The sequence below is a fragment of the Amyelois transitella genome, chromosome 23 (genome assembly GCF_032362555.1).
Source record: "Amyelois transitella isolate CPQ chromosome 23, ilAmyTran1.1, whole genome shotgun sequence".
Classification (NCBI taxonomy): domain Eukaryota; kingdom Metazoa; phylum Arthropoda; class Insecta; order Lepidoptera; family Pyralidae; genus Amyelois; species Amyelois transitella.
In genome coordinates this window covers 6,182,450-6,208,069 of record NC_083526.1, presented here as the reverse complement: position 1 = coordinate 6,208,069, position 25,620 = coordinate 6,182,450, and the positions used below count along the sequence as shown (strand labels likewise).

Below are 25,620 nucleotides of genomic sequence, written 5' to 3'. Positions count from 1 at the left end.
ACATACATATGTGTACATATGTATGTGCCGTGTAGTTCCCGGCATCAAAGCCAGTTAAAACATTAATATTACCTCAGAAACCTTTACAAGACGTCCGCAGTAAATATGTTTTACGACCTCATTTTATAACTCACCTTAAGCGTAACAAAGGGGAAATGGGTGGTATATGTATATATATGGTGGTATATTAATTAGCGATATTCGAAAATATATTCCGTGTGCCGTGCCGTGTGGTTCCCGGCACCAATACAAAAAAGAATAGGACCACTCCTATATCTCCTATATATAATCACGTCTATATCCGTTGCGGGGTAGAAAGAGGAAGCAGTCTTAAAATACTGACTTATTGATAGAATTGAGATTCATAGTGACAGGTTGCTAGCTCGTTGCTTACAAGAGGAATACCAGGTTAATAAGCCATCCCCTTAGTCGCCTTTTACGATATCCATAGCGAAGTGGATAGGTCACATTCTTTTTATATCACTCACTATATTATTATTGTACTAGGGGCCGCCCGCGACTTCGTCCGCGTGGAAACATTCCCGCGGGGACTCCGTAATAAAAAAAATAAGCCTATATATATGTTATTCTGGGTCTTCAGCTACCTACATACCAAATTTCATCGTAATCGGTTCAGTAGTTTTTGCGTGATAGAGTAACAAATATCCATACTTGACATACTCACAAACTTTCGCATTTATTAGTAGGATTCTAACGAAAAATGTCAGGCGTCATCCTTAGTCTCCTAATTACATTGTACCTATACTCCTACGAGCGAGTACGGTTGAAATTAATTTTGAACTTAGTAACGCAATTGCAAAACTGTCCTGGCTGTTTGTCGTCGGTCGTTGAGCGGTAAACGTATCTGACTTGTAAGCCAGAGGTCTGCGTTCGAATCCCGAGTTTATACGTATAATACTAAGACACTTCCGAATTTTTTTTATTTAGAACTTTGACTAACACATATTGTTCTTTGCAATTTTTGCACACACAGAGATGCATATGTACCACGCCTTCATCCTTTACGGGATAGACAGAGTCAACAGTCTCGTAATAACTGAAAAGCCACGTTCAGCTGTATGGCTTAATGATGGAATTATGACATTCAAATAGTGACAGGTTGCCTATAAGAGGAATTTATAAGCCTATCCCTTAGTCGCCTTTTGCGACATCCATGTAAGATACGAAGTGGTTCTGTTTTATAGCGCCGGAAACCACACGGCTAAAGAATCATACAGTGATTATATGTACCTATGTAAACACAAAAAGAAACTGTCTTGTGTACCGAAACTCTCAAATGTTTTTGCTGAAACTTATCAAATTAAATCTCTCGTTTAATTGGTTCATTTGTCGGCCGTTTCAAATTCTGACGACTCAAGACTGAAGTTATATTAATTGTCATGATTACATACTTCAACTTTGGACATTAATTAATAACTTCGTATCCAAGGAATATTTAAGCCGTTATGATGTTAAATTGATGTGATATACGAGTAACATTCAAGTCGAATGAGTGTACTCGTACGTATTATAAATGCGATGCACAGATTCAAAATCAAAATTCGAATTCCATTAAAATTCAAAATCTTCATTCATTATTATGGGACTTTTAAAATGTCACTTAATAATTGTCATATTTTTGTGTTTCACAACATTGAATGACGTCAAATACCGAAATAACTTTAAACTAGTGTCAGTGGTTGAACTTTTCACATACTTATACTTTTCACTACATAAACTTTCACTGTGAGGAAAAACATAACAGAAAACACGTACATTAAGGCAACACAGTGCCGTGTGGTTCCCGGCACCAAAAGAAAAAAGAATAGGACTACTCCATCTATTTTCCTTGGATGTCGTTAAAGGCGACTAGGGGATAGACTTATAAACTTGGGATTCTTTTTTTAGGCTATAAGCTAGCAACCTGCCACTATGTGAATCTCAATTCTATCAATAAGCCAAGCAGCTGAACGTAGCCTATCCGTTACTTCAAAACTGTTGACTCTGTTTACTCCGCACGGGATATAGACGTGACTATATGTATGTATGTGAGAGCGTTACTACTATCAGTCCTCTAGACCTTATACATAATTCTTCCTCCTGGCTTTAGTCCCGGTTGCATGATCACTACTCTGGAGAGGAGCCCGGGGTATACCTTTGACTATAGATCCTGGATTGGGTGAGTCAGGTTTTCACTCGAAGCGACTCCCGTCTGACCTCGCAAAACCTTTGCAGGGGAACCGTATTGGATCGATCATGGTTACACCACCCAGTTGCCTGAATGTGTTGGTTTCATCACGATGTTTTCCCACACCGTGAGCATCGGTTAGTATTCAAACTAATGCACTTCGAAAATAGTCATTGGTACATGGCCGATGAGGGATTCGAACCTGTGCCTCTATGCGCATCACGCATTTGAACCAGGCACCTTACCGATTCGACCACCAACGCTCTTAGACCAGACACATATATTCACATCTATATCTCCTCTAGACCATCGAAACTTTTTTTTTAATCTGCATTCGAATCGAATACATTTAAAAAAAGAATAACTGGTCAAATATATCTCCTCTAGATCATCGAAATTTTTCTTTTTTAATCTGCATTCGAATCGAATACATTTAAAAAACGAATAACAGGTCAAGTGAAAACCAATAAAGCGACAGTCGCATCTCACAAATACTATCAGGCTTGCTGGCTCCCCCGGGAAATTCCCGGGAATTACAGATAATTTGAGAAATTGCATCCTTGTAATCGAACCGGCGAAACGATTCCAAATTGTTTCAGAGACTCATCGTATTTTTATTTCAGTACGTTCCTTGGTCGTTTTTACGTCTTTACCGTTTCAATTATCTAGTAGGGTGGAGGTTGACGTTGTTGAGGAAAATGCTGTAGTGCAGTTTGTCACCGCTTCTTCTGGACTGCAGCTTTGGGAGCGGCAGTAAACTTAGTTTTGAGTAATTTATTTGACGTCAACCAATGTTGTGAAACCAAAAGATATGACAATCAATAAGTGATAGGTATTGAAGTGTCCCATAATAATGAATGAAGGTTTTGAATTTGAATTTGAGTAACGTTGGAGCTGTTCATTTGGATATTTGCATTTTGAAGAAAAAAAAATATATTGTATGTACAACTGCTTTTCTTTCAATCTAGATTGTAAAAGTTTATCAAGGGAGAGATGTATGGGATTCTTATTATAAAAGAATAAATATTTTTGAACTTTGAAGATAGAAATTTGATATTAAGATAAAATCAACTGGATTTAAATATAACATAATATATTTATAATATATGTAAATGTAATAAATAATGCAATTTAATAGAGAGAAATAAGAAATTACAGCAAATCAAAAACAACATTATTTTATATTGATTTATTTAAATCGCATTACATCATACAATCTTTAAAAATAAAGTGAAAATATTGCACATCATCTATAAATTACGTAAGTACTATTAAAATTATATTTACATTTATTTTTAAATAAAAATCCCGATTAACACATTAATACTACCGATTTATAAATTGTGACGATCAAAATTACAAACAATAATAATTATTTATTTATATTTAATTTTTGTTTACAATAGGTATATTTACCTTCATTTTTCATAATTTCCGAAATTTTCGGACACGCTCTATATATATCTTTTATTTACATTTTTTCTTAATTTATATATTAACTCTTGATATGAGAAAAAATACATGTGTGTATTTAAATATTTTAAGTGTAGTTTATTATTTAAAGAGGTCGCTAAATAAGTAACTTATTAAAGAGTTTAAATTTCAGCTAATCTTAAAGCCAATGCTTTATAAGCGTAACCTATTTTCCCAAAACTGTTTTTCGTAAAAAAAAATAAAGAAAAAAATTATTTTTATTTATATGAAATATCCAATATTTTAAAAATGAAGGTAATCATCATGAGCAATCAACCCCGGCGTAACCAATTACACCAAAACTGGAATATCGTAAAAAAAAATAAAGAAAAAAATTGTTATAAATTATTATGATATCCAATTTTTTTTTAAATGAAGGCCTGCATTGGACATTTCAAACTATGGTGCAATAAACGGTTTACTCGAACTCATTAATAAACAATAAAAGATGTACATACATACATATAATCACGTCTATATCTCTTGCGGGGTAGACAGAGCCAACAGTCTTGTGAACTGAAGTTGGACAATGTCACCAAAACTGTTTTTCGTAAAAAAAAAAATAAAGAAAAAAACTGTTATAATTTATATGATATCCAATATTTTAAAAATGAAGGTTATCATTCAGCCATCAACCCCGGGTCCCGAAACACTATCAGTGGTAAGAAAAAGTCGGAAGGCGGACCTTGGGCCCCGAATGTGGATGTTGCATCCTCAAACACGCAAAGATGAGAGAGTTTTCTCTTATTAATTAAATTAACTACTAAAACTCAATCTTTAAAAATATATTGTACAAAGACATTGTTTTCAATATGAAACATTAATCGTTATCTCAGAATTCATATACGCGTTTTTGCTCAACATAAAATATGGGTTCCATAACTCATAGAAAGCAAATATCTTGCGTAGGTACGAACGCCAGACGCGGCTTACGCCCCGTGCGCATACAATCATACATATATCGACATAATGTTTGCGTTGCCAAAGAAAATGTTATCGGAAAAGATTTATTTGGGATCCACTATCTTCTACAGGTGCTCGAATAAAATTTTTATGATTTTTCGCGTCTGTTTTTGGTTCAAGATTTGTTTTTATTGCGTTAGATATTTAGTTTTAGTTCCGTGTGGTTCTCGGCACCAATAAAAAAAAATTGGACCAATCTTTCTCTTTCTCATGGATGTCGTATAAGGCGACTAAGGATAGGCTTATAAACTTGTGGTTCTTCTTTTAAACGATGAGCTAGCAACCTGTTTGAATCTTAATTCTATCATCAAAAAGATGAATGAGGCCTATCACTCTTTTCAAGACTCTTGGCTCTGTCTACCCCGCAAGGGAAATGGACGTGACTGTATGTATGTATGATATTTAGTAACATATCACACAAAAACATTGTTTAATTTAGTACGTACATTATGTATATTATTTCATTTGTCTATCAGGGGTACTTGTAAAGGTGATGCTGCAAATTTCATTACGGATCATGTACATATAAACACAATGCCATAACATCGACGATAAAAAAGTATATAGATACGTAAAACCTATCTGAACAAAAAAGCGCGCGTCAAACTTAAAAAAAAACAATATCATTTTACCGCCAACAATAACAAGATAATAAAAAAAATTCCATTCGATTCCGTTGGTAAGCTGGAATTTGAAATTAAACTCAGTTACAAACGCCATTTCCTTTGTGCAAAGTTTCTGTGGCTGTTTTCATAAAACTAGGAACTAGGTAGGTATGTCGCAGTATACTGAAAAGACTGCATTGGACATTTTAAACTATGGTGCAATAAACAGTTTACTCGAACTCATTAATAAACAATAAAACATGTACATACATACATATAATCACGTCTATATCCCTCGCGGGGTAGACAGAGCGAACAGTATTGAAAAGACTGATAGGCCACGTTCAGCTGTTTGTCTTAATGATAGAATTGAGATTCAAATAGTGACAGGTTGCTATCCCAACGCCTAAAAAAGAATCCCAAGTTTGTAAGCCCATCCCTTCGTCCCCTTTTACGACATCCATGGGAGAGAGATGGAGTGGTCCTATTCTGTTTTTTATTGATGCCGGGAACCACACGGCACATAAATTATTATAAAACAATTATAAATAAATATATTTATATAACTAATAATAAATATGTTTATTAACAATGATTAGATATGTATAATGGTTTAATTAGAACACTTTCCAAGATCCGTAAAGTGGAAACATTTTAAATAATATGATAAAATATAATACGGTTTATAATTTACTGTTCATTAAATGACATATATTCTACACACTTCAAACATATTTATTGCTATGTACCTATTAATATTAATTATAATCTAATACAACTGCACAACACATATAAATAGCAATAAATGTGAATTATAACAGTTATTTAATTTACAAGTTATAATAATAAATATACACATTTTATAGCAGCGAGTATTCTAAATTTCACAAGAATAATTGCGCAACTAAATTACAATTTCTGATTTGTTTTTTTTTACAATGACTTGTTACATTTATTTATTTAAAAGTTTGTAAACTTTATACTATTCTGTACATATTTAACAAAATAGGGTGTCTACTTTTTACAATATCACTGGATGTTTATTTACAAGGAATTATATTTACACAATATAATATTTGGCACATCCTTGCCACATTATTTTTTTTTACATAGATATGTATGTGACTGGTTAGTAAATTCATATTTTTTTCAGATGGTCTATATATTTTATTGTCAAAAAATAAAATATTTTTAACTAGTAGTCGCCTGTGACTTCGTCCGCGTGGAATCATTCCCGCGGGGACACCGGGATAAAAAGTAGCTTATATGTTATTCTGTGACTTCAGCTATCTACATACCAAATTTAATCGTAATCGGTTCAGTAGTATTTGCGTGAAAGAGTAACAAACATCTATGCTGACATTCTGACATAGTTACTCACAAACTTTCGCATTTATAATATTAGTAGAATTAAAGATTATATAATTTTTTTAGTATTAAATACTTTTCGTCAAATGCGTTGTTTTGTAATAATAAGTTTTGTTTTTAATCTTCACTATTATTCAAGCACTGCAATACAACATGTCTACATACAATTTAAATAATTGTAATAATTAATTAGTGCACATCTTTTCCTTTTCATATTGTCCGTTTGTTGTACTTTATTAATAATTAAGTTAATATTCATAAGTTATATTTAACAAGTTGCTAAGTAAATCTTGATAACGCGTTAAACTAAAAATCTCATTGATTTCTGATCCCGTGGGAATTTGGGAAATCCTCTTTTAGTTTATTTCAATCTCAATTCTATCATTTAACCAAACAGCTGAACGTGGCCTATCAGTCTTTCCTAGCTTGTTGGCTCTGTCTACTCCGCAAGGGATATAAACGTGATTACATGAATTATTGTGTCACGACATTATTCTCTGAACGTAATTACTTGAATATTCCATATTTCCTTTGTTGGATAACCTTACGGGGGAGACATAGTCACTGCGTGACAAAACCCCTTCCTAATATAAAAGAATAAAAAAAGTGAATGAATAAATATAGTTTATTAATGTAATTGAAACTCATAAATTAATGAAGATAGATTCGCTTTAGTCCACGGGATTCACTTGTAACTTTAGAGTTGTGTGTTACCTTGTAAAACAATCCTTTTGCAAAACAAAATAATCTTGAAAATTGAGACGAAAGTCTATATTCTCTTCAAAGTCACCTCTTATTCATGTTGTTGAATATTAAAACTTGTAGCTTTGAATCATAAATCTATAAGTTTGAGATGAAATTTCAAAATTTATTTCCAGAGATGACTTTAAAAAATAAAAATATGTTGGATTTTATTAACAAAAATAAATAAAGTTTATCCACTGAAATTCAATAAATCTATTAATTTAATAGTAATTTATTACTTTTACTTCATACTAGCTACAAAACCCGTAAATTTTCATATTCCGAGAATTTCTATACACTGTTTTCGACTTGACTAATAAAAATCCGTCACTTAACGAGTTCACCCGTAGACATTTCGACGAAAAAATTCATCGACAAAATTTTGGGATGATTAAAATTTTACGTAAAATCGAATCTTAATTCAAATGAGAATTGAATAGGGTACCGGACAGTAATCGAAAAAAAATCTAATTTGTGTTTTAAAATACAAGAACATCACTTAATAAAGATTTTTAAGAAATAACAATGATTTATAATTTTAAATCAATAAATAAAGTTGCAAAAATCCAATATTTTTTATCTGTGCAGCTTAAGAACCCAAAAACCAATCACAATGGGTGACGTCATACGTAATTAGTGATAAGTAAACAACACTGCTTTGAATGTTATTTCGAGTTATTCTACGATTTATTTGCATTTTTCTAAAAATATTTAATTGTAATTAGTTACGAATTGAAGGACTTATACTCATAACAGAAGTTGTCGCAAGTGCTTGAAGCCGCCTATCAAGCTTTTATCATGGAACAAGGTTACAAACCGACAATAGAAATCTCCCAAAAGATTGATATTTTCATGGTCGGCAGTTCCTTTGCCACTAATACCGACTTTTATTTTGCTGAATTTAGCAATGTGAAAACATTTGTGTAAGTATTTCAACCTCTTTTTGTTTATCTTAACAACAGAAATGATTGAAGAAATTACAAACGAAAACATAACCTAAAACTAGTTTCATTGTTTACAAAGTTATTTTCACATATGTTTTTTTTCTATGATTTTAAAGGTTAGATATTTATGGGTTTTGCATGTTTATAGATCTGCGAGAAAATACTTAAATTATCCATGCACTGATCACTTGTAATATGGCTTGTAGTTTGTTTTCCAAACATATGACGTCACGCGATCTGAATTGACGTAAAGTGCTGTTTTCGCGGCAATTTTAAATAAATTACGTTTTTGGCGTTTTTAAATACTCCAAAAGATTTATTTATTTAAAATAATATTTTTTATGGATATATAAATAAATAAAGATCATTTTTAAACACAATCTGAAAAGTTGTCCGGTACCCTATTGAATATGAATGCCTATAGCCGCTTTAATTTTCTTTTCGATAAACTGGCTTTTTTATATATTGTTTTATATTAATACGGTATCGCTTTTTTATCCCTTATCGAATAGTCATAGACCAAAGTAGCAAAACTCGAAGGCCATATTTATCTGATTATTTGCGATTCAGGGCATGACAATTTGATAGTTTTCAGTTCAATTGATAGTTTTCAAACTCATTATGCGTCATTAGAATGTTACTTCGGCTGAAAAATTAGGGTAATATAGTTTTTAATTATAAATAAATATATGCGGGACATATTACACAGATTCAGTTAACCTCGAAGTAAGTTCGACACTTGTGTCACGAGATATTAAGTCAACGATACTGTATTATACTAATATATATATATATATAAGCATCCAAGACCCAGGCCAATTAGAAAAAGTTCGTTTCTCATCATGCCCTGACCGGGATTTGAACCCGAGACCTTTGGTGTCACAGACAAACGCACTATCGCTGCGCCACAGAGGCCGTCAAAAAATTATGAATTCAATAAAAATAATAAAAACCAAAATATTAAGAATTGTTATTTTTATTATTAAAACTTTATTGTGCTAAAACTTATATTGGTCTTCAATTTTAGTTAATTTTATTTAAATTTATGTATATTAGGTATATATAAACAATAAAAAAATATTTTAATATGTCTTGATCTCATATCCGTGGTACAAGATCAGGATCAATTGTTTATAGAGCTGTAGTTATGCAAAATGCACATTAATCACTCAATACAGGCAATAAGAGGCGTTCTTGAAATAAATGCCGTCAAGGTCTTTAATAAACGCATCGGTACATTCAACAGCACATCAAACTATGCAAATTCATTGCAAACTAGTCTGTATTACAGCGTCATTAAGTTCCATGCAGGGTTGCAACTTGATATGCGGTTAAATGTACATCCAAAGACAAGAATTCTTTGTCTCGTCCAATATTAATTTCTATTTCTGCATCCTTGCCTTGAAAATGCTTTATGGCCTTAATTAAGTGTATAAATTTTAATAAAAGGGGAAAGGTCAGGTCAAGAGTACTCAACACTAAGGAGTTTGCATGAAAATATTGATAAAGAAAAAGAATTAGGTATGCAGGGATTGTAGTAAATGGCAAGATGTAGTCTCAGCCTAATCCCCGGGGAAGAGACTTTACAATTGAATCTATCAATATATGTGTTATTAAATCTTTTTTGCAGTTAAAAAATCCGATTGCATCTTTCCATCCAATGCTTAATCATTGAGCTATGACTGTCTACCCTTTACGAAATAAAATCGTTTGAAGTGTAAGAGTCAAATCGAGTTCCGGTTTATTTCAAGAAAAGACTTGGAACCAATACACATTGATTTCAACAATGTGACAATAATACAAGAATTTAATAATTATATATTATAAAAAATTCATAAAAAAATCAAAACAAATATAAACACGAAATTCCCAATTACACGGAATTGAAGAAAAAAAAACAAAGATTTGATTTAACACGAGCCGGGCAGCGGGAATAAGCTAGTTCTTCCAACAAAAGTACGAATGAAAAAGAATCGACTAAGACTTCCGTCGAAGTTTGCTGTCGCTTCAGAATCGCAGGTCATCAAAAATTTAAGTAGGCGAGTCGAGCACGCTACGAAAATATATAATCGATAGTCGATAGGAGCCATAGCGATGAACAACTCTAGCAAAAATGTTAGTTAGTATAGTTTTGTGAACTCTTTTTACATACTGGTTATGGCCAGTTTTATTTTACTATTAATCTTATGTCTTAATCTAGTGAGACTTACGGTCACATTATCACTTTTTCTTTTAATTTAATTCTCACTAAATCAAGAAAGAAAATTAATAAATATTTTTAATCACGTCCACAACTCTTGCGGTGTAGACAGAGACAGCAATTTTGAAAATAATGATTGGCCACGTTCAGCTGTTTGGCTTAATGATAGAATTGAGATTCAAATAGTGACAGGTTGCTAGCCCATTGCTTAAAAGAATCCCAAGTTTATTCGCCTATCCCTTAGTCGCCGTTTACGACATCCATGGGAGAGTGAGTGAGGAGTGCTCCTATTCTTTTTTCTATTGGTGCCTCAAACCACACGGAATTGTTATCAATATAATTAATAAATAGGGATAGGGATAGGCTTATTAACTTAGGATTCCTCTTTTAGGCGATGGGCTAGCAACCTGTCACTATTTGAATCTCGGTTCTATCATTAAGCCAAATAGCTGAACGTGGCCATTCAGTCTTTTCAAGACTGTTGGCTCTGTCTACCCCGCAAGGGATATAGACGTGATCATATGTATGTATGTATGTATGTATAATTAATAAACTTAAGAGGCTGAAATATGTATGTTATTTGTAAGAAATGTAAAAGAACATACTTATCTAGAAATTCCCACGAAAAAGAGAAATAAATGAGTTATACAACAGTTGCGTGGTAAATCTTGTTAAATATATAAAGGTTCAAATATTTTATAACTCAACATTATTTGGTATATATCAAAAAAATAATACAGTAACGAAAAATTTACAATAGTTTCTTATAATTGTTCCTATTATTTAAAGCTAAAAAAGGCTGTGTTGAACAACAGAAACACGTGACCACCAAATAATTTATTACAAGCTAATAAACATGGCGTGTACATTTAACGAGCAAATAATTAAACAGTTCCGATTACTATCAAAAAAACACGACCTGATTCCGAGCCGCAAGCCTTCAACCGCGAGTCACAACCTTAATAATACACTGTGCATATTCGCATATTCGGTGATGTTTTAACGAGTTACGAACACCCCGACAAGCCTTCTTACATGCGAGTATATTAGTAATATTATGTGTATACATATTATATATATATACATATATATATATATATATATATATATATATATATATATATATATATATATATATATATATATATATATATATATATATATATATATATATATATATATATATATATATATATATATATATATATATAATGTTAGTAATCTGTTTTTTCTTAAATTCTGAGTTCCATTTATCTTCATTTAAATTATAAGTAATCCAATTATACATATATGTATGTATATTTTTGTAAATAAACTTTTATACTAAGTATAAGTAAAGCAATGAAACCAGATTATCTTAAAAAAAAAACATGTGCACATACCTATTTTTACAACATTACAATGACTCGAAAATAAAAATAACAGATATCTCTTTTAAAATGGACCTTAGTCCTCAAAGCATATGCAACTCGAAACACGCACAGATATTCACAGATCCCAAAACACACTTTCACAGGTCGCATTTAAAGTTGCAGTTAATTAAGTCTCTAACATGATTTCTTCTGGACGCGAGCATGACGCCTGATGAGCTCTCAAGAGGTCTGCAGACGTGGACTTGACGCAGTTGTTCATGTGGATGTCTGATGATGCATTGGAGTGGTGATGGTCCCGACGGGGGCGGAAGCAGCATCGTCGGCCGAAATCTCCACATATAGACCTGCCACAGATAAATCTATACTAATATTATAAAGCTGAAGAGTTTGTTTGTTTGAGCGCGCTAATCTCAGGAACTAATGGTTCGAATTGAAAAATTCTTTTTGTTTTGAATAGACTATTTATCGAGGAAGGCTTTTAGGGTATATTATATCACGCTGCAACTATTAAGAGCGAAGAAATAATGGAAAATGTGAAAAAAAAACGGGAGAAAATTATTCATCCATGAGGGCTTCAATGATGCCCGAAATAACTATTTCACGCGGACGAAGTCGCGGGCACAGCTAGTAATATATTTTTTAAATTGAAATTATTTACGTTCGTGTAAGCGGTAAATGATGAGGGAAATTCATTACTGAGACTGCCTAATATGTTACTAGAGGCCGCCCGCGACTTCGTCCGCATGGAAACACTATCAATCCCGCGGGAACTCTGGGATAAAAAGTAGCCTATGTGGGCCTTTAGCTACCCACATACCAAATTTCATCGTAATCGGTTCAGAAGTTTTTGCGTAAAAGAGTAATACACATCCATACTGACATCTTGATATACTAACCAACTTTCGCATTTATAATATGAGTAGGATTAATAAAGGTTTTCAGGTAAAAAGTGAAAAGATTTCAAACAAGAACTGGAAAATTGAATATATATATATATAAACTATGAATATAGAAGTAACGGGTGAAAAAAATCTAGATTATTAATAAAAGGACGCTTGCAGTGTTCTAAATACTAATAATTATATTTCACGCTTTTCATTTCATCACCTATAATTAGTTTAATCCATTTTCCCACTATAAATTCTAAATACATGACATTACTAAGTTTGATTCGTTAATTTTTATTCGATGTGATAATTTCGTTGTAGATGGCGTTACATTCGTCGCTTTTCGTGGGTGGCGCAAAATTCACGCGGGCGAAGCTGCGGGTAAAAGCCTATAAGCCTTTTCACTAATTTTGGTAATAGCTGCACCTATTTATTTTTGTATATTATCTATCTATTGTAGTTTTTATGTATATGTATATTATAATTATTTTATATTTTGTGTACGTATAAATATATTTATTTAGTTTGACCCCACATAAAGTTCTCTGTCAGACCCAATGGTTGATTGGTAGATAATGCATCCAGGATTAAGTCCGCCAATTGTGCTATACATTTGTATTTTGTGCAATGAAGTTAAAATAAATAAAATAAAAACTATTTTTTTATAAACGGAGATTTCTTTCCATTGGTTATATTAATGGTGTAACCCACACACTAATTTATTTATTTATAACTTTATTGAGCCTCAAATGTACAATAGGCGGACTTAATGCTAATAGCATTCTCAACCAGTAGTCAACCTTTAGAAAATAACAAACAGATAAATAATCCGGTGTCAATATGAGAGTAACAAAAAAAAATTTAACAAATGTTATATTCATACACATATATTAATAAGAAAAATACATAGTAAGATATGATTAATCATTCCGCTGTTTTAAGAATTTATGGTTTAAAAACTTATCTGAAAATATGAACAGTGTCATTCACATTCAAGGGGTTTTTTATAAAGTATCTGTAATCAAAAAAAAATCTCTCTTTATTTAATTTAATAAATTTTTTTTCTTCTTTTCTACTACAATTTAAGATTTTGTTTATTTATTTATTTCTTTTTATAACTTTAGAGGCCATGCCTGCACAGCTTTGTACAAAGGGGTTGCAAATGTTCATTTGAGGTTGAACAATTCGGGAACGTATTCTTAAAAAGAAATTTTCGGACAGATATGTAGATAAAAAGGGATAAATTCTGATATAGGATAAATTCACCTGTTAGATGGAAGGAACATTAGACCACCAGAAGTTACACATCAACTTTATGTCAGTGTGGTTGATGGTACTTCCACGAAAATAAACATCTACAAGAACAAAACAAATATTAATAGAAATAAAAACACTACAGCCATGCCGTGTGGTTTCCAGAGCTAATCATCACGTTAAATTAACGATTTAAAAATGGAATTGAGATTCAAATGGGAAAAGAAAAGAAGAATTCAAGTCTTCTTTTCTTTGAATTCAAAAGAAGAATCACAAGTTTATTAGCTTATGCGTTAGTCACCTTTTACATTCATTCATCTTCACCTTTTACAGAAATACATTAGAAATAAATGGTGTGGTCCGATATCGATGATATTAAAGTGCTGGCAACCACACGGCTTGGCTGATATATAAGTAGCCAATTATTAAAGCTTTTCCAAATCATTTTACATGTTAAGTCACTAAATCATAATACTTCTTTATGAAAGGACATTAGAATTCGATGAAAATGTACAAAAATACCGAAAAAAATAGTGAAAAATAAATTCAAACAATAAGATTACAGATTAGTGGTAGAGAGAGAAAAGAAGCCTGAAGTTTAGTGTCTAACTAGTCATTATACAGGATGTTTGGTAAATTGCGTAAAATATTAAAAGTGGCCACTCAGTATATTATCGTTCCAAATAATTAAAAAAAATAGGGTGTTTAAATTTTACCTATTTATCTAACAAAAACAAGAAGTATGGGAATCGGTGAAATAAAACGTCAAGTCAAAATCCCGCCGAAAAAGAGGCCGCTGGATTCGCGTACCGAGCGCACGATGTCAAACATCCGTAAACATTGTGATCTAATTAGATTATTTTCATCTTTAAAACTAGTAAGTATTCTGTTGATTTCATATTTTACAAAGTTAAACAAGTTCATGATTCATTGTGTTTCTTAATTATGTAATTAACCAGACACCCTGTACATAACGAAACATATGTATGTACGTACATATGTAACTATTTAAAAAAAAGTACTTTTAGAAAAAGTTCAATTCAATTCATGTAGTGCATATCATTTTGTAAATTTCAGTTCTTACTACTACAATACTACTACTATTACAATAGTCACTGGTATAATAATGAGTACCACATGAACCCCGTCGGGTATAGCAACATTATTATTGAAACGGCAAGCGGTTTTGTCAATTTAATTATGTATGATTTGATTTTATTCAATTATGACAATCGACTGTCCTTAAGGCGTTGCTACCAAAACGCGCCACATACAGAAACAAAAAGCTATCTCCTCACCTACAACAAGAGCCCAGGGTCTTCCTGAATGCGGCTCTGAAGTCCCTATTGAAGTAGGCGTAGATGAGGGGGTTCAGGGCCGAGTTGAAGTAACCCACCCAGAAGACTGCGGCCACCACCGGCGGAGGAGAGGGGCACGCATCCCCACATAGTGCTGTGATGATGTACCTGTTGATACATACATTTATTTTCATACATACACACATATGGTCACGTCTATACCTATCCCTTGTGGGGGAGACTGAGCCAACAGTCCTGAAAAGGCTGATAGGCCACGCTCAGCTATTTGGCTTAATGATAGAATTGAGATTCAAATAGTGACAGGTTGCTAGCCAATCGCCTAAAAGAGGAATCCCAAGTTTATAAGCCTATCCCTTACGACATCCGTGGGAAAGAGATGGAGTGGTCCTATTCTTTTTTGTACTGGTGCCGGGAACACGGCACATACATTTATTTATTTACTTATTTGTGTACACAGAAAACATCGAGACTAATAGTTCTCAAGAAACAAAATTACAAAGGTTCTGCTTATTTCATAAGAAATCTCTTCCAGCAGACCCGAGATAGGAGACATGATGGAAAGGGTGACAGGCGTGTACTCCACTCACACAAATAATTTTAGACATACAAAAATAAATAAATACATACATAAAATCACGCCTCTTTTCCGGAGGGGTAGGCAGAGACTACCTCTTTCCACTTGCCACGATCTCTGCATACTTCCTTCGCTTCATCCACAAATAAATAATAAATAAATATACAAAAATAAAATATAATAATATACATATGTTAAGACATCCATGAGATAGATACATACATATTTCTTTAGACTTCAACAAATTAAAAAAATATATATCCGAAATTAATGTAGTTATTACAAGTAGTTTTGTTACTTAAAATAATCTCTTAAATCCTAATCAGGATTCGTAAAAAAACATAGTAAGTACATGAGTAGTGCCCTTGTACTGAATTTCTCTTTATTTTAAGTTTTATTCATATTTTCCTTGATGTACGTTAATCACTACATAGTATAAAACAAAGTCGCTATTTTAGTCTGTTTGTCTGTATGCTTAAATCTTTAAAATTACGCAACGGATTATGATGCGGTTTTTTGTAACAGGTAGAGTGATTCAAGAGGAAGGTTTTTATGTATAATAACATTTATAATTTTGCACCCGTGCGAAGCCGGTGCGGGTCGCTAGAATAATATAAATAAATAATTAAAACAATACATACCAAAGAAAAAACGGGAGCCAACACGCCAGGAAAGCCGACATGATGATGCCCAGGGTCCTGGCAGCCTTCCTCTCCCTCTTCATCTTGCTGCTCGCCATCGGCTGCATCTGAATGCTCTGCCGTTCCCTCATCACCTCCCCCATGGAGATCCCGTTGATTTGGAGGTGCTTGTCCAGAAGTAATGCTGCTACTTTACTCCTGTGTAGGAAACAAATACATGTACATACATCTTTTCTGCGGGGTAGACAGAGCCAACTGTCTTGAAAAGACGGAAAGGCCACGTACAGCTGTATGGGATTATGATGAAATTGAGATTCGAATAGTGATAAGTTGCTAGCCCATCGCCTAAAAAAAGAATCCCAAGTTTGTAAGCCTACCTATCCCTTAGTCGCCTTTTACGACATCCATGGGAAAGACATGGAGTGGTCTTATTCTTTTTTGTATTGGTGCCGGGAACCATACGGTTTAAATTTGTTTCTTAATTAATCTCTTTGAAGGAATTCCAAACAACTTTGCGAATCAACCCACGTTCGCCCCGTAAAATGCGAAGTGCGTCGTTTTGAATGACAAGACGGTTTATATCGCCATTTAGACGCACCCTTTACCTAAAATAAAATATTACAGAGTTTTTTTTACGATTCATAATTCTTATGGACATGGTTTTTTAACTACAGCAGCGTCGGTGGTAGAATTGGTAAGGTGCGTAAAATGCAGTGCCGTGTGGTTCCCGGCACCAATACAAAAAAGAATAGGACCACTCCATCTCTTTCCCATGGATGTCGTAAAAGGCGTCTAAGGGATAGGCTTACAAACTTGGGATTCTTTTTTAGGCGATGGGCCAGCAACCTGTCACTAGTTGAATCTCAATTCTATCATTAAGCCAAATAGCTGAACGTGGCCATTTAGTCTTTCAAGACTGTTGGCTCTGTCTACCCCGCAAGGGATATAGACGTGACCATATGTATGTATGTGTAAAATGCATGATAAGCATACAGGTTTAAGTTCAAATCTAGCTCAGTCATGAACCAATGACTATTTTCAAAGTTATGTACATTAGTTTGAATACTAACCGATGCTCTTACGGTGAGGGAAAACATCGTGTGTAAACCTGCATATTCAGGCAACTGGATGTGTAACCATCATAGAATAGAATAGATTTATTTTCAAAATTGGATACAAGGTATCACTTATTGACGTCACGTCACTTAAATCTAATTATAACTACTACCGCTTCCAAAGCTCATGTGTAGAAGAAGCGGCGAAACAAACTACACTGCAGCATTTTCATCGGACGTCAATTTACAAATTTATATAGATCTCTTAAATCTAAATCGTGGACGAATGCACATTGTCTACATTAAAAACATGAATGAATGTAGAACTAATTATGTCAATACGAATATTTCAATGTACTCGTACTATGATCGATTCAATATGGTTAGGTTTAAATGAAAAGGTTGCGGAGGATAGACGGGAGTCGCTTCGTGTAAAAACCTGATTAACAAATTGTATGTATAATCTTAATAGCAAACCTATGTTTCATAATAAATTTCATACAAACATATGGTCACGTCTATATCCCTTGCGGGGTAGACAGAGCCAACAGTCTTGAAAAGACTGAATGGCCACGTTCAGCTATTTGGCTTAATGATAGAATTGAGATTCAAATAGTGACAGGTTGCTAGCCCATCGCCTAGAAAAGAATCCAGAGTTTGTAAGCCTATCCTTTAGTCGGCTTTTACGACATCCATGGGAAAGAGATAGAGTGGTCCTATTCTTTTTTGTACTGGTGCCGGGAACCACACGGCACATAAATTTCACTTTAATTTCATTTCACTTATTCTGAAAACAATAATGAAATTTGAACAATCCCAGATTTTAATAATTCAGGACTTAATTAAGGACCTCTTAAATGGCACTAAATAGGTCGGACAAAAGGGGTTCTCATTTTAATACTATGCAAATTTCCCACCTTCTCGATTGCTCGGGAGAAATGACGGCTTATTCTAAATGTACCCGTTCATTTGTTCCTATGTGCAGCAGATGGTGATAAGTGTGATAATGATATTGACAGAATAAAAGATCAAGGACGGTCTGGTAAAAAGAAGTGACAAAATATCAAAAGGTAGAACTGTTGAAATATAAGGTATTTAATTATAAAGCTGAAGAGTTTGTTTGTTTGTTTGAACGCGCTAATCTCAGGAACTACTGGTTCGAATTAAATATTCTTTTTGGGTTGAATTGATCATTTTATAGGAGGAATATGAGGATAAAACGGGGAAAATTATTCATCCTTGAGGGCTTCAATGATGCCTAAAATAACGTTTCCACGCGGACGAAGTCGCGGGCACAGTACAATATACAAGGCAACTAATCCATAGCCAAATAATTATTTGATGGTATAAAAGGATTTGTCACAAAACAAAGTTACTTACCTAATAAATATCTTCTCAAAATGGCAGATTATCATAAATTTTTATGCACATAGTTTGTGGGTTATTTGAAAATTTAAGTAATTTAAGTATTGTAATACATTCAGCCATACATCTTTTCGAGAAAGTTGGCTCTATCTACTCCGTAAAGGATAAAGACGCGATTATTTGTATGTTTGTAATCTAATAAAGTACGAGTAAAATTAACTTCGACCTAGCTCCACCAGTACGATTTCTTCCTAAATATTCATTATGTATTTAATACGATCGGGCATAAGCTACAAGGCTGGGATGAATTAATGGGAATATAAAGACCAAAGGGTTTACACTAACTGATGCTCTTATAGGAAAACATCTTGAGGAAACCTGCACATTCAGACAATTGGATATATAACCACGGATCCAATACGGGTTAGGTTTACCTGCAAAGGTTGCGGAGGTCAGATGGGAGTCGCTTCGTGTTAAAACCTGACTCACCCAATCCAGGATCCATGGTATCCAAGGCATACCCTGACCTCTTGAGAGGTAAGAATGCGATCGATACTAAAGCCAGAGGGAAGAATAAATAGACCAAAGGGGAATAAAACAGAACTGGAATAAAAGTAGGCTTATGACGCCTCTTGTGGGCGCCTTTATATCCGTAATGTACATAATTTAAGACATTAATCCACGTCTTTAGGGCCTAAAAATAGAAAAGGAATTTCATATTTGTTTTGCGAAGTTGAATTGCAAATTATATAATACTATATTTCACAAGGAATGAGCGTCGGTGGTCGAGTCGGTAAGGTGCCTGGTTCAAATCCCACCTCAGCCTTGTACCAATGATAATAATCAAAGTTGTGTACGTTAGTTTGAATACTAACCGATGCTTTTACGATGTGGGAAAACATCGTGAGGAAACCTGCACATTCAGGCAACTGAATGTGTAACCATGATCAATCCAATACGGATTCCTTGCGGTGTAGACCTAGCTAAGAAACTTGAAAAGACTGAACTCCACGTTCAGCTGTTTGGCTCAATAAAAGAATCGGGATTCCAATAATGACAGGTTGCTAGCTCATCGCCTAAAAGAAGAATCCCAAATTTATAAGCCTACCCCTTAGTCGCCTTTTACTATAACCAAGGGAAAGAGACGGATCGGGAGGGAGGAGGCTACCGGTCCCAGGAGTCACACGGCACATTTATTTATTTATTTAAAACTTTAATGCACAAAACAAAAATGTACAAAAGGCGGACTTAATGCCGTTTGGTATTCTCTACCAGTCAACCAGCTGACCAAACAGAAAAAAAACTATGTATGTATGTATGTTTCACAAGATACAAAAGGAGGAGATAGAAAAATATTATTTTTCCACACAAAGGGTTAAATGAAGCGAACCGTGTGATGCTATACTTATAAACTAACGAACCGTTATTCCATCTCGCTGTGTAAGGATTTTTCTTTATTTTGATTTATATTTTTCATCTTAGGACCAACTTTCAAAACCGCCTAGCTAGAAAGAACTATAATCTCCCTTTTGCTGTGGTTTGATTACTTTTTTATTAACATACACATAATCACAATTTATCCTTTGCGGGGTAGACAGAGCCAACGATTTTGAAAAGACTGAACAGCCACGTTCAGCTGTATGGCTTAGTGATGGAATTGTGATTCAATTAGAGACTGGATGCTAGCCCATCCCCAACAAGAAGAATCTCAACTTTGTTAGCCCATCTGCACAAGAAGAGATGCAGCTGGTACACATACATACATATAATCACCTCTATATCCCCTGCGGGGTAGACAGAGCCAACAGTCTTGAAAATCTTGACAGGCCTTATTCAGCTGTTTGGCTTAATGGTAGAATTATGATTCAAATTGTGACAGGTTGCTAGCCCATCGCCTAAAAAACAGAATTCCAAGTTTTCGAGCCTATCCCTTAGTCGCCTTTTACGACATCTACAGGAAAGAGATTGAGTGGTCCTATTCTTTTTTGTATTGGTACCGGGAACCTCACGGCAAACATTAATTTTTTTTTACTCACAGGTCAGTATTATATGTTAATCTTGCACTAGATAAATACGTATTCCTTTAATCACTTTTTATAAGGAAATTAAGTGGTCCTATCAATTAATTGTCGGAAACCCCACGGCGTATAGCGAATTATATGTATCTACTAACCAAAAAACCACGTTTATTTTCCATAGGATGTGAACCTACGGCCTCTGGGCGATGTAAATTTAACCTCTCGACTAGTCGTAATCGGTTAGACACCGATAAAATACCTTATCTAATTTTAAGATGAAGTTGTCCGAAAGTAATTTGAAACAAATTTAAATTTTGAACGCTACTCAACTTATCAATTTATTTTGACATTCCGTTAATTGTAAATTTGGATGTTCAAAGTAAATTAAATTATGTTTGGCACTTATTTTATTAAATTTTATTTATATCTATCTGTGCCCGCGACTTCGCCCGCGAGGAATAGATTTTTTGGGCATCATTGAAACCCTCAAGGATTAATAATTTTCCCCGTTTTTTTTTCACATTCTCCATTATTTCTTTTCTCCTTATAGTTGCAGCGAGATGTTATATAGCCTAAAGCCTTCCTTGATAAATGGTCTTTTCAACGCAAAAAGATTTTTTTCATTCTAACTAGTAGTTTCTGAGATTAGCGCGTTTCAACAAACAAACAAACAAACTCTTCAGCTTTATAATATTAGTATCTATAGTATTCTATAGATTTTGCAATCCGCTAATTGTAAATTGGATGCTCAAAGTAAATTAAATTATGTTTGGCACTTATTAAATTTCCTTATTTATAATTTGCGACTAAAGATAAGGCTTATAAACATGGGATTCTTCTTTTAGGCGATGGGCTAACAACCTGTCACTATTTAAATCTCAATTTATTATTAAGCCTATCAGCTGAACATGGCCTATCAGTCTTTCGAGACTGCTGGCTCTGCCTACCCCGCAAGAGATATAGACGTGACCATATGTATGTATGTGTGTTAGTATAAATAACTAAGTTACTATGTCATGAAATTTGGCACAGATATAGAAAAGACCTTCTGGAGAGACAGACTACATACATACATACATATAATAACGTCTATATTCCTTGCAGGGTAGACAGAGCCAACAGTTTCGAAATGACTGATATGCCACGTTCAGCTGTTTTAAAGTCTACTGTTTTTAGGCAATTACCACGATAGCGAATCCCCGCGCAAAAGCTAGTTATTCATAAGAACATAAAAGCTATAATATGCAGGCGCGTGAAACCATAGGCGGAAGCTAGTTATATGAATATTAAAATGGCTGAAACCCGAGAAAGCTGAAGCGAGAAGTGCCACAAAGCGAATTGAAAATTTATGACGTCATAAACCTTAGGGACATCTATTTTCTCATATCAATATTTTATTACACCAGATACATAAATTGCTACTTAAAATTTTTATGAGCACTTATCATGTTTTGAACCAAACACGCTGAAAAATCTATTTCTTATAATTTAGTTTTTAGAATTTATAAAAAAAAATAGTTCCTACTGCGTGGTTTCCAGCTCTTTAGAATACACTTGAGAAGACCAGTCCATATCCCATGGATGTCTTAAAAGGCGACTAAGGGAAAGCCTAATAAACTTGAGACTCTTCTTGACCTGTCACTATTTGAATCTCAATCCCATCATTTAGCCATACAGCTGAACGTGGCATTTTGGTCTTTTGAAGACAGCAGTCTTCAGGCTCTGGCTGCACCGTAAAATTAAAATTATTTCGTTGCTATCGTAACAATTCACCCCATGAATTAACAATGTGTGGGAATCTATTCCCCTCACTCGTCCTGTCATACATTATGTAGAGGCTCGGCTACTGACACAGATTAGGCTGTATCTGACACGACTAGGAATGTAGATTTGGAACTGCTGGATTACCTAATAGATACTGTAATAGTACTTGATGTAGAAGGCGACTTAAGGAGAGATTCTGTAAAAATAATGAATGTTAATATCGAATTTATACATACATATATACATAAATCACACCTTTTTCCCGGAGGGGTAAGGCACAGACTACATCTATCCACTTGCCACGATCCCTGCATACTTCCTTCGCTTCATCCACATTCATAACTCTCTTCATGCAAGCTCGGCGGTTTCACGACTCTTGACCTGACTTTCGTTGTTCGTTGGCTTTGTCTACTTTGTTTGTTTGGCTTTGTATAGACGTAATTATATGTACGCATGTAAAAATATTGTCAAATATACATACCTATACAACATCCTCTCCTGGCGATCAGCTTCCACATATATCCTATAGTACATGAACAACATTATGACACCAGGAATCCAAAAACTGACACTACTCGATATAACTGCGTACACTTTGTTCACTGTAAAACTGCACACTTTTGGGTATCTCTTTCTGAACTCCATATGGTCTTCCGTAGTATACCAACCCATGAAGATTGGCAAGAAAGAAACTAACGCAGGACTGCACCAGACTACGGCCAACATGATCCCAAGCTTTCCTGTGGTCATGATGAGAGGGTAGTCCAAGGGTTGGACGATAGCGTAGTACCTATCAACGCTGATACAGCACAGATGGAGTATAGAGGCTGTTGAGAAGTAAACATCGAGAGAGTTCCACACGTCACACATGAAATATCCGAACAGCCATTTCCCATTGGTAATTTCAACGCTAAAGTTGAAACACATGGCCCAAATGGCCACTAGCATATCAGCAAATGCTAGCGACACCACAAAATAGTTCGTTATAACCCTCAACTTTCTATGTCTCATCACTGACACGATCACTAGCAAATTCCCGAGTATCGCTGCTATTATTATGAACAGCATGATCACACATTTCAACACCACCAAAAATACTATGAACGGTTCATCTTGGAACTGATTCGAATAGACCAAATCGTTACTCGTCTCGTTCACCTCTAAGGTTTTGTTAACGTAATTGTCTGTCAGATACATTGATGTGGATAGGTCTTGGAAGTCTATAGTGTAATTCTCAAGATTTGCGGCGCCCAGCACGAGATCAACTTTCATGTTTCACATGATCTTGACGCTTTAAGTGAGGTTTATTTCTTTTGTTAGTGTGAAGGGGTTTTTCCGATGTAGATTCCTGATGTGAGTTGCCATTGTGTCTTCTTGCTCGAGTACCTGCAAAAAAGGAATATTGCGTGAGATTTCTTTGTAGTCAAGTCTTTTGTTCGCTTGAAAAAGGATTATAGCTGGCGGCGTTTTATTTCCTCGCAATGTGTCTACGGTTTACGAAGGTTTAATGTCTTCAGATGATATTGTTATTTTCAGTCAAATGGGTCGTTTATTTGACAAGATTTTTTTTTATATTGCTATATTATGTTAAATATGTGCGTGTGTTAAATTTGAAACGATTATAAATAGTGTGTCGTTTAAGATATGCCGTATGGGTTTGAAGAAAAACATTGATGTTTCGGTTTTTATCACGACGTGAAACGAGGCAGCGATAGTTTTTCGCGCAAACTGTAAAACGGGCAACAAACTTTTTTCTTCACACTCAGTCGATCAAAGAAAACGAACTTCAACAACTTAAACAAAGTCATCTAAGAACCTAAACAATTAAATTATCCGTAACATGCTAATACAATATTAATAAATTAAGTCAGAAGAGAGAAATTTCAGTCTCCCATTAATTACTGAGTTGGAATTTGAGATAATTTAATGAATTCGAATAGCTATGAGTAAGGTATTTTGAAAATTGTTTTAGAATAATACTATCTAATGAAGAATTAAATTACAATACAAATTTTACCTGCAGATACGCTCGCGTGTGCCATCTTAAAAAAAAACGCAATTTTGCACCACTTAAAAAATAAGGTAAAACGTGGTAGGGAGGCACTTACAGGTACGACATAGGTACATGGGGGATGTCATAAACCATAGTAAAAAATACTACTTTCGGAAAACTATAACAATGATTACACGAACAATGACTTTCGGATTCCCTTTAAAAAATCCCTGTATTTGTGTCTGATTAAACAGATATTTACTTTAAAAAAAATAGAATACAGAAAAAATATAAAGTATATTCAAATCTTTTTTTTTTAATCCGAAGAGTAACTAGTAGTACTAACTATTTTTTTTAATTTATTTATACCCCGTTTTATTCATTTAATTAAATATCGAATGCGCAGACGAAATTCATTCTCTCGAATGTCCAAATTCAAATTCCAAATTTTAATTCATTTTCAACATCACTTAATAATTGTCATATCATCCTTACTTATTGTTCACATTTATCAACTCCATACAGTTTAATCAACACAGCCGAAGCTATTGATCTAAGTAATGACTTATCCTAACTCGGCTCACACCTGCTTACCGCTAATAGTTCTAATAGTTTGACTTACAATTGTTTGTTTTGTTCTGTAGTTTCTGAACTCTGTCACGTACGTTAGTTTAGTGGTTGTAAATTGTTTTTTATACATACATATCACGTCTTTATCCCTTTCGGGGTAGACGTAACGTCTTGAAAGGACTGAGAGGTTGCTAGCCCATGGCTTAAAAGAAAAATCTTATATTCTTAAATCTTGAAAACAGAAGCAAGCAAGAAGATTATGAATAGTGAAAATGAATTAAGAGATCGTGATTGACCTTTTCTCTCAATCGACTTTTACAAT

General features: G+C 34.0%; 1 protein-coding gene across 2 annotated transcripts; it reads right to left on the bottom strand.

The window, feature by feature from the left end:
* Positions 1–11,896: 11,896 nt before the first annotated feature.
* On the bottom strand, positions 11,897–24,078 carry LOC106130696 (octopamine receptor beta-1R). Of its 2 annotated transcripts, XR_009657353.1 has the most exons (5): positions 23,217–24,078; positions 16,534–16,731; positions 15,298–15,465; positions 14,012–14,100; positions 12,064–12,202 (listed from the first exon to the last, which is right to left on the bottom strand). XR_009657353.1 is itself a non-coding variant. In XM_060950982.1 (4 exons), exons 1-4 carry the CDS (start codon positions 24,005–24,007, stop codon positions 12,025–12,027), a joined length of 1,335 nt encoding a protein of 444 aa, XP_060806965.1. In that variant the 5' UTR covers positions 24,008–24,078; the 3' UTR covers positions 11,897–12,024. The 2 variants fall into 2 exon arrangements, 1 of the variants encoding a protein (XP_060806965.1); XM_060950982.1 differs by lacking the exon at positions 14,012–14,100 and having other exon boundaries at positions 11,897–12,202.
* Between the last annotated feature and the right edge of the window lie 1,542 nt (positions 24,079–25,620).

Bases quoted from the DNA above. Each gene is read 5' to 3' on its own strand.
- LOC106130696 (XM_060950982.1), bottom strand. From the start codon at position 24,007: ATGAAAGTTGATCTCGTGCTGGGCGCCGCAAATCTTGAGAATTACACT. The intron at 16,732-23,216 runs GTATGTATATTT...TTTCCTACACAG, and splicing joins CAGGAGAGGATGTTGTATAG to GAGTAAAGTAGCAGCATTAC. The intron at 15,466-16,533 runs GTATGTATTGTT...ATGTATCAACAG, and splicing joins TGGCTCCCGTTTTTTCTTTG to GTACATCATCACAGCACTAT.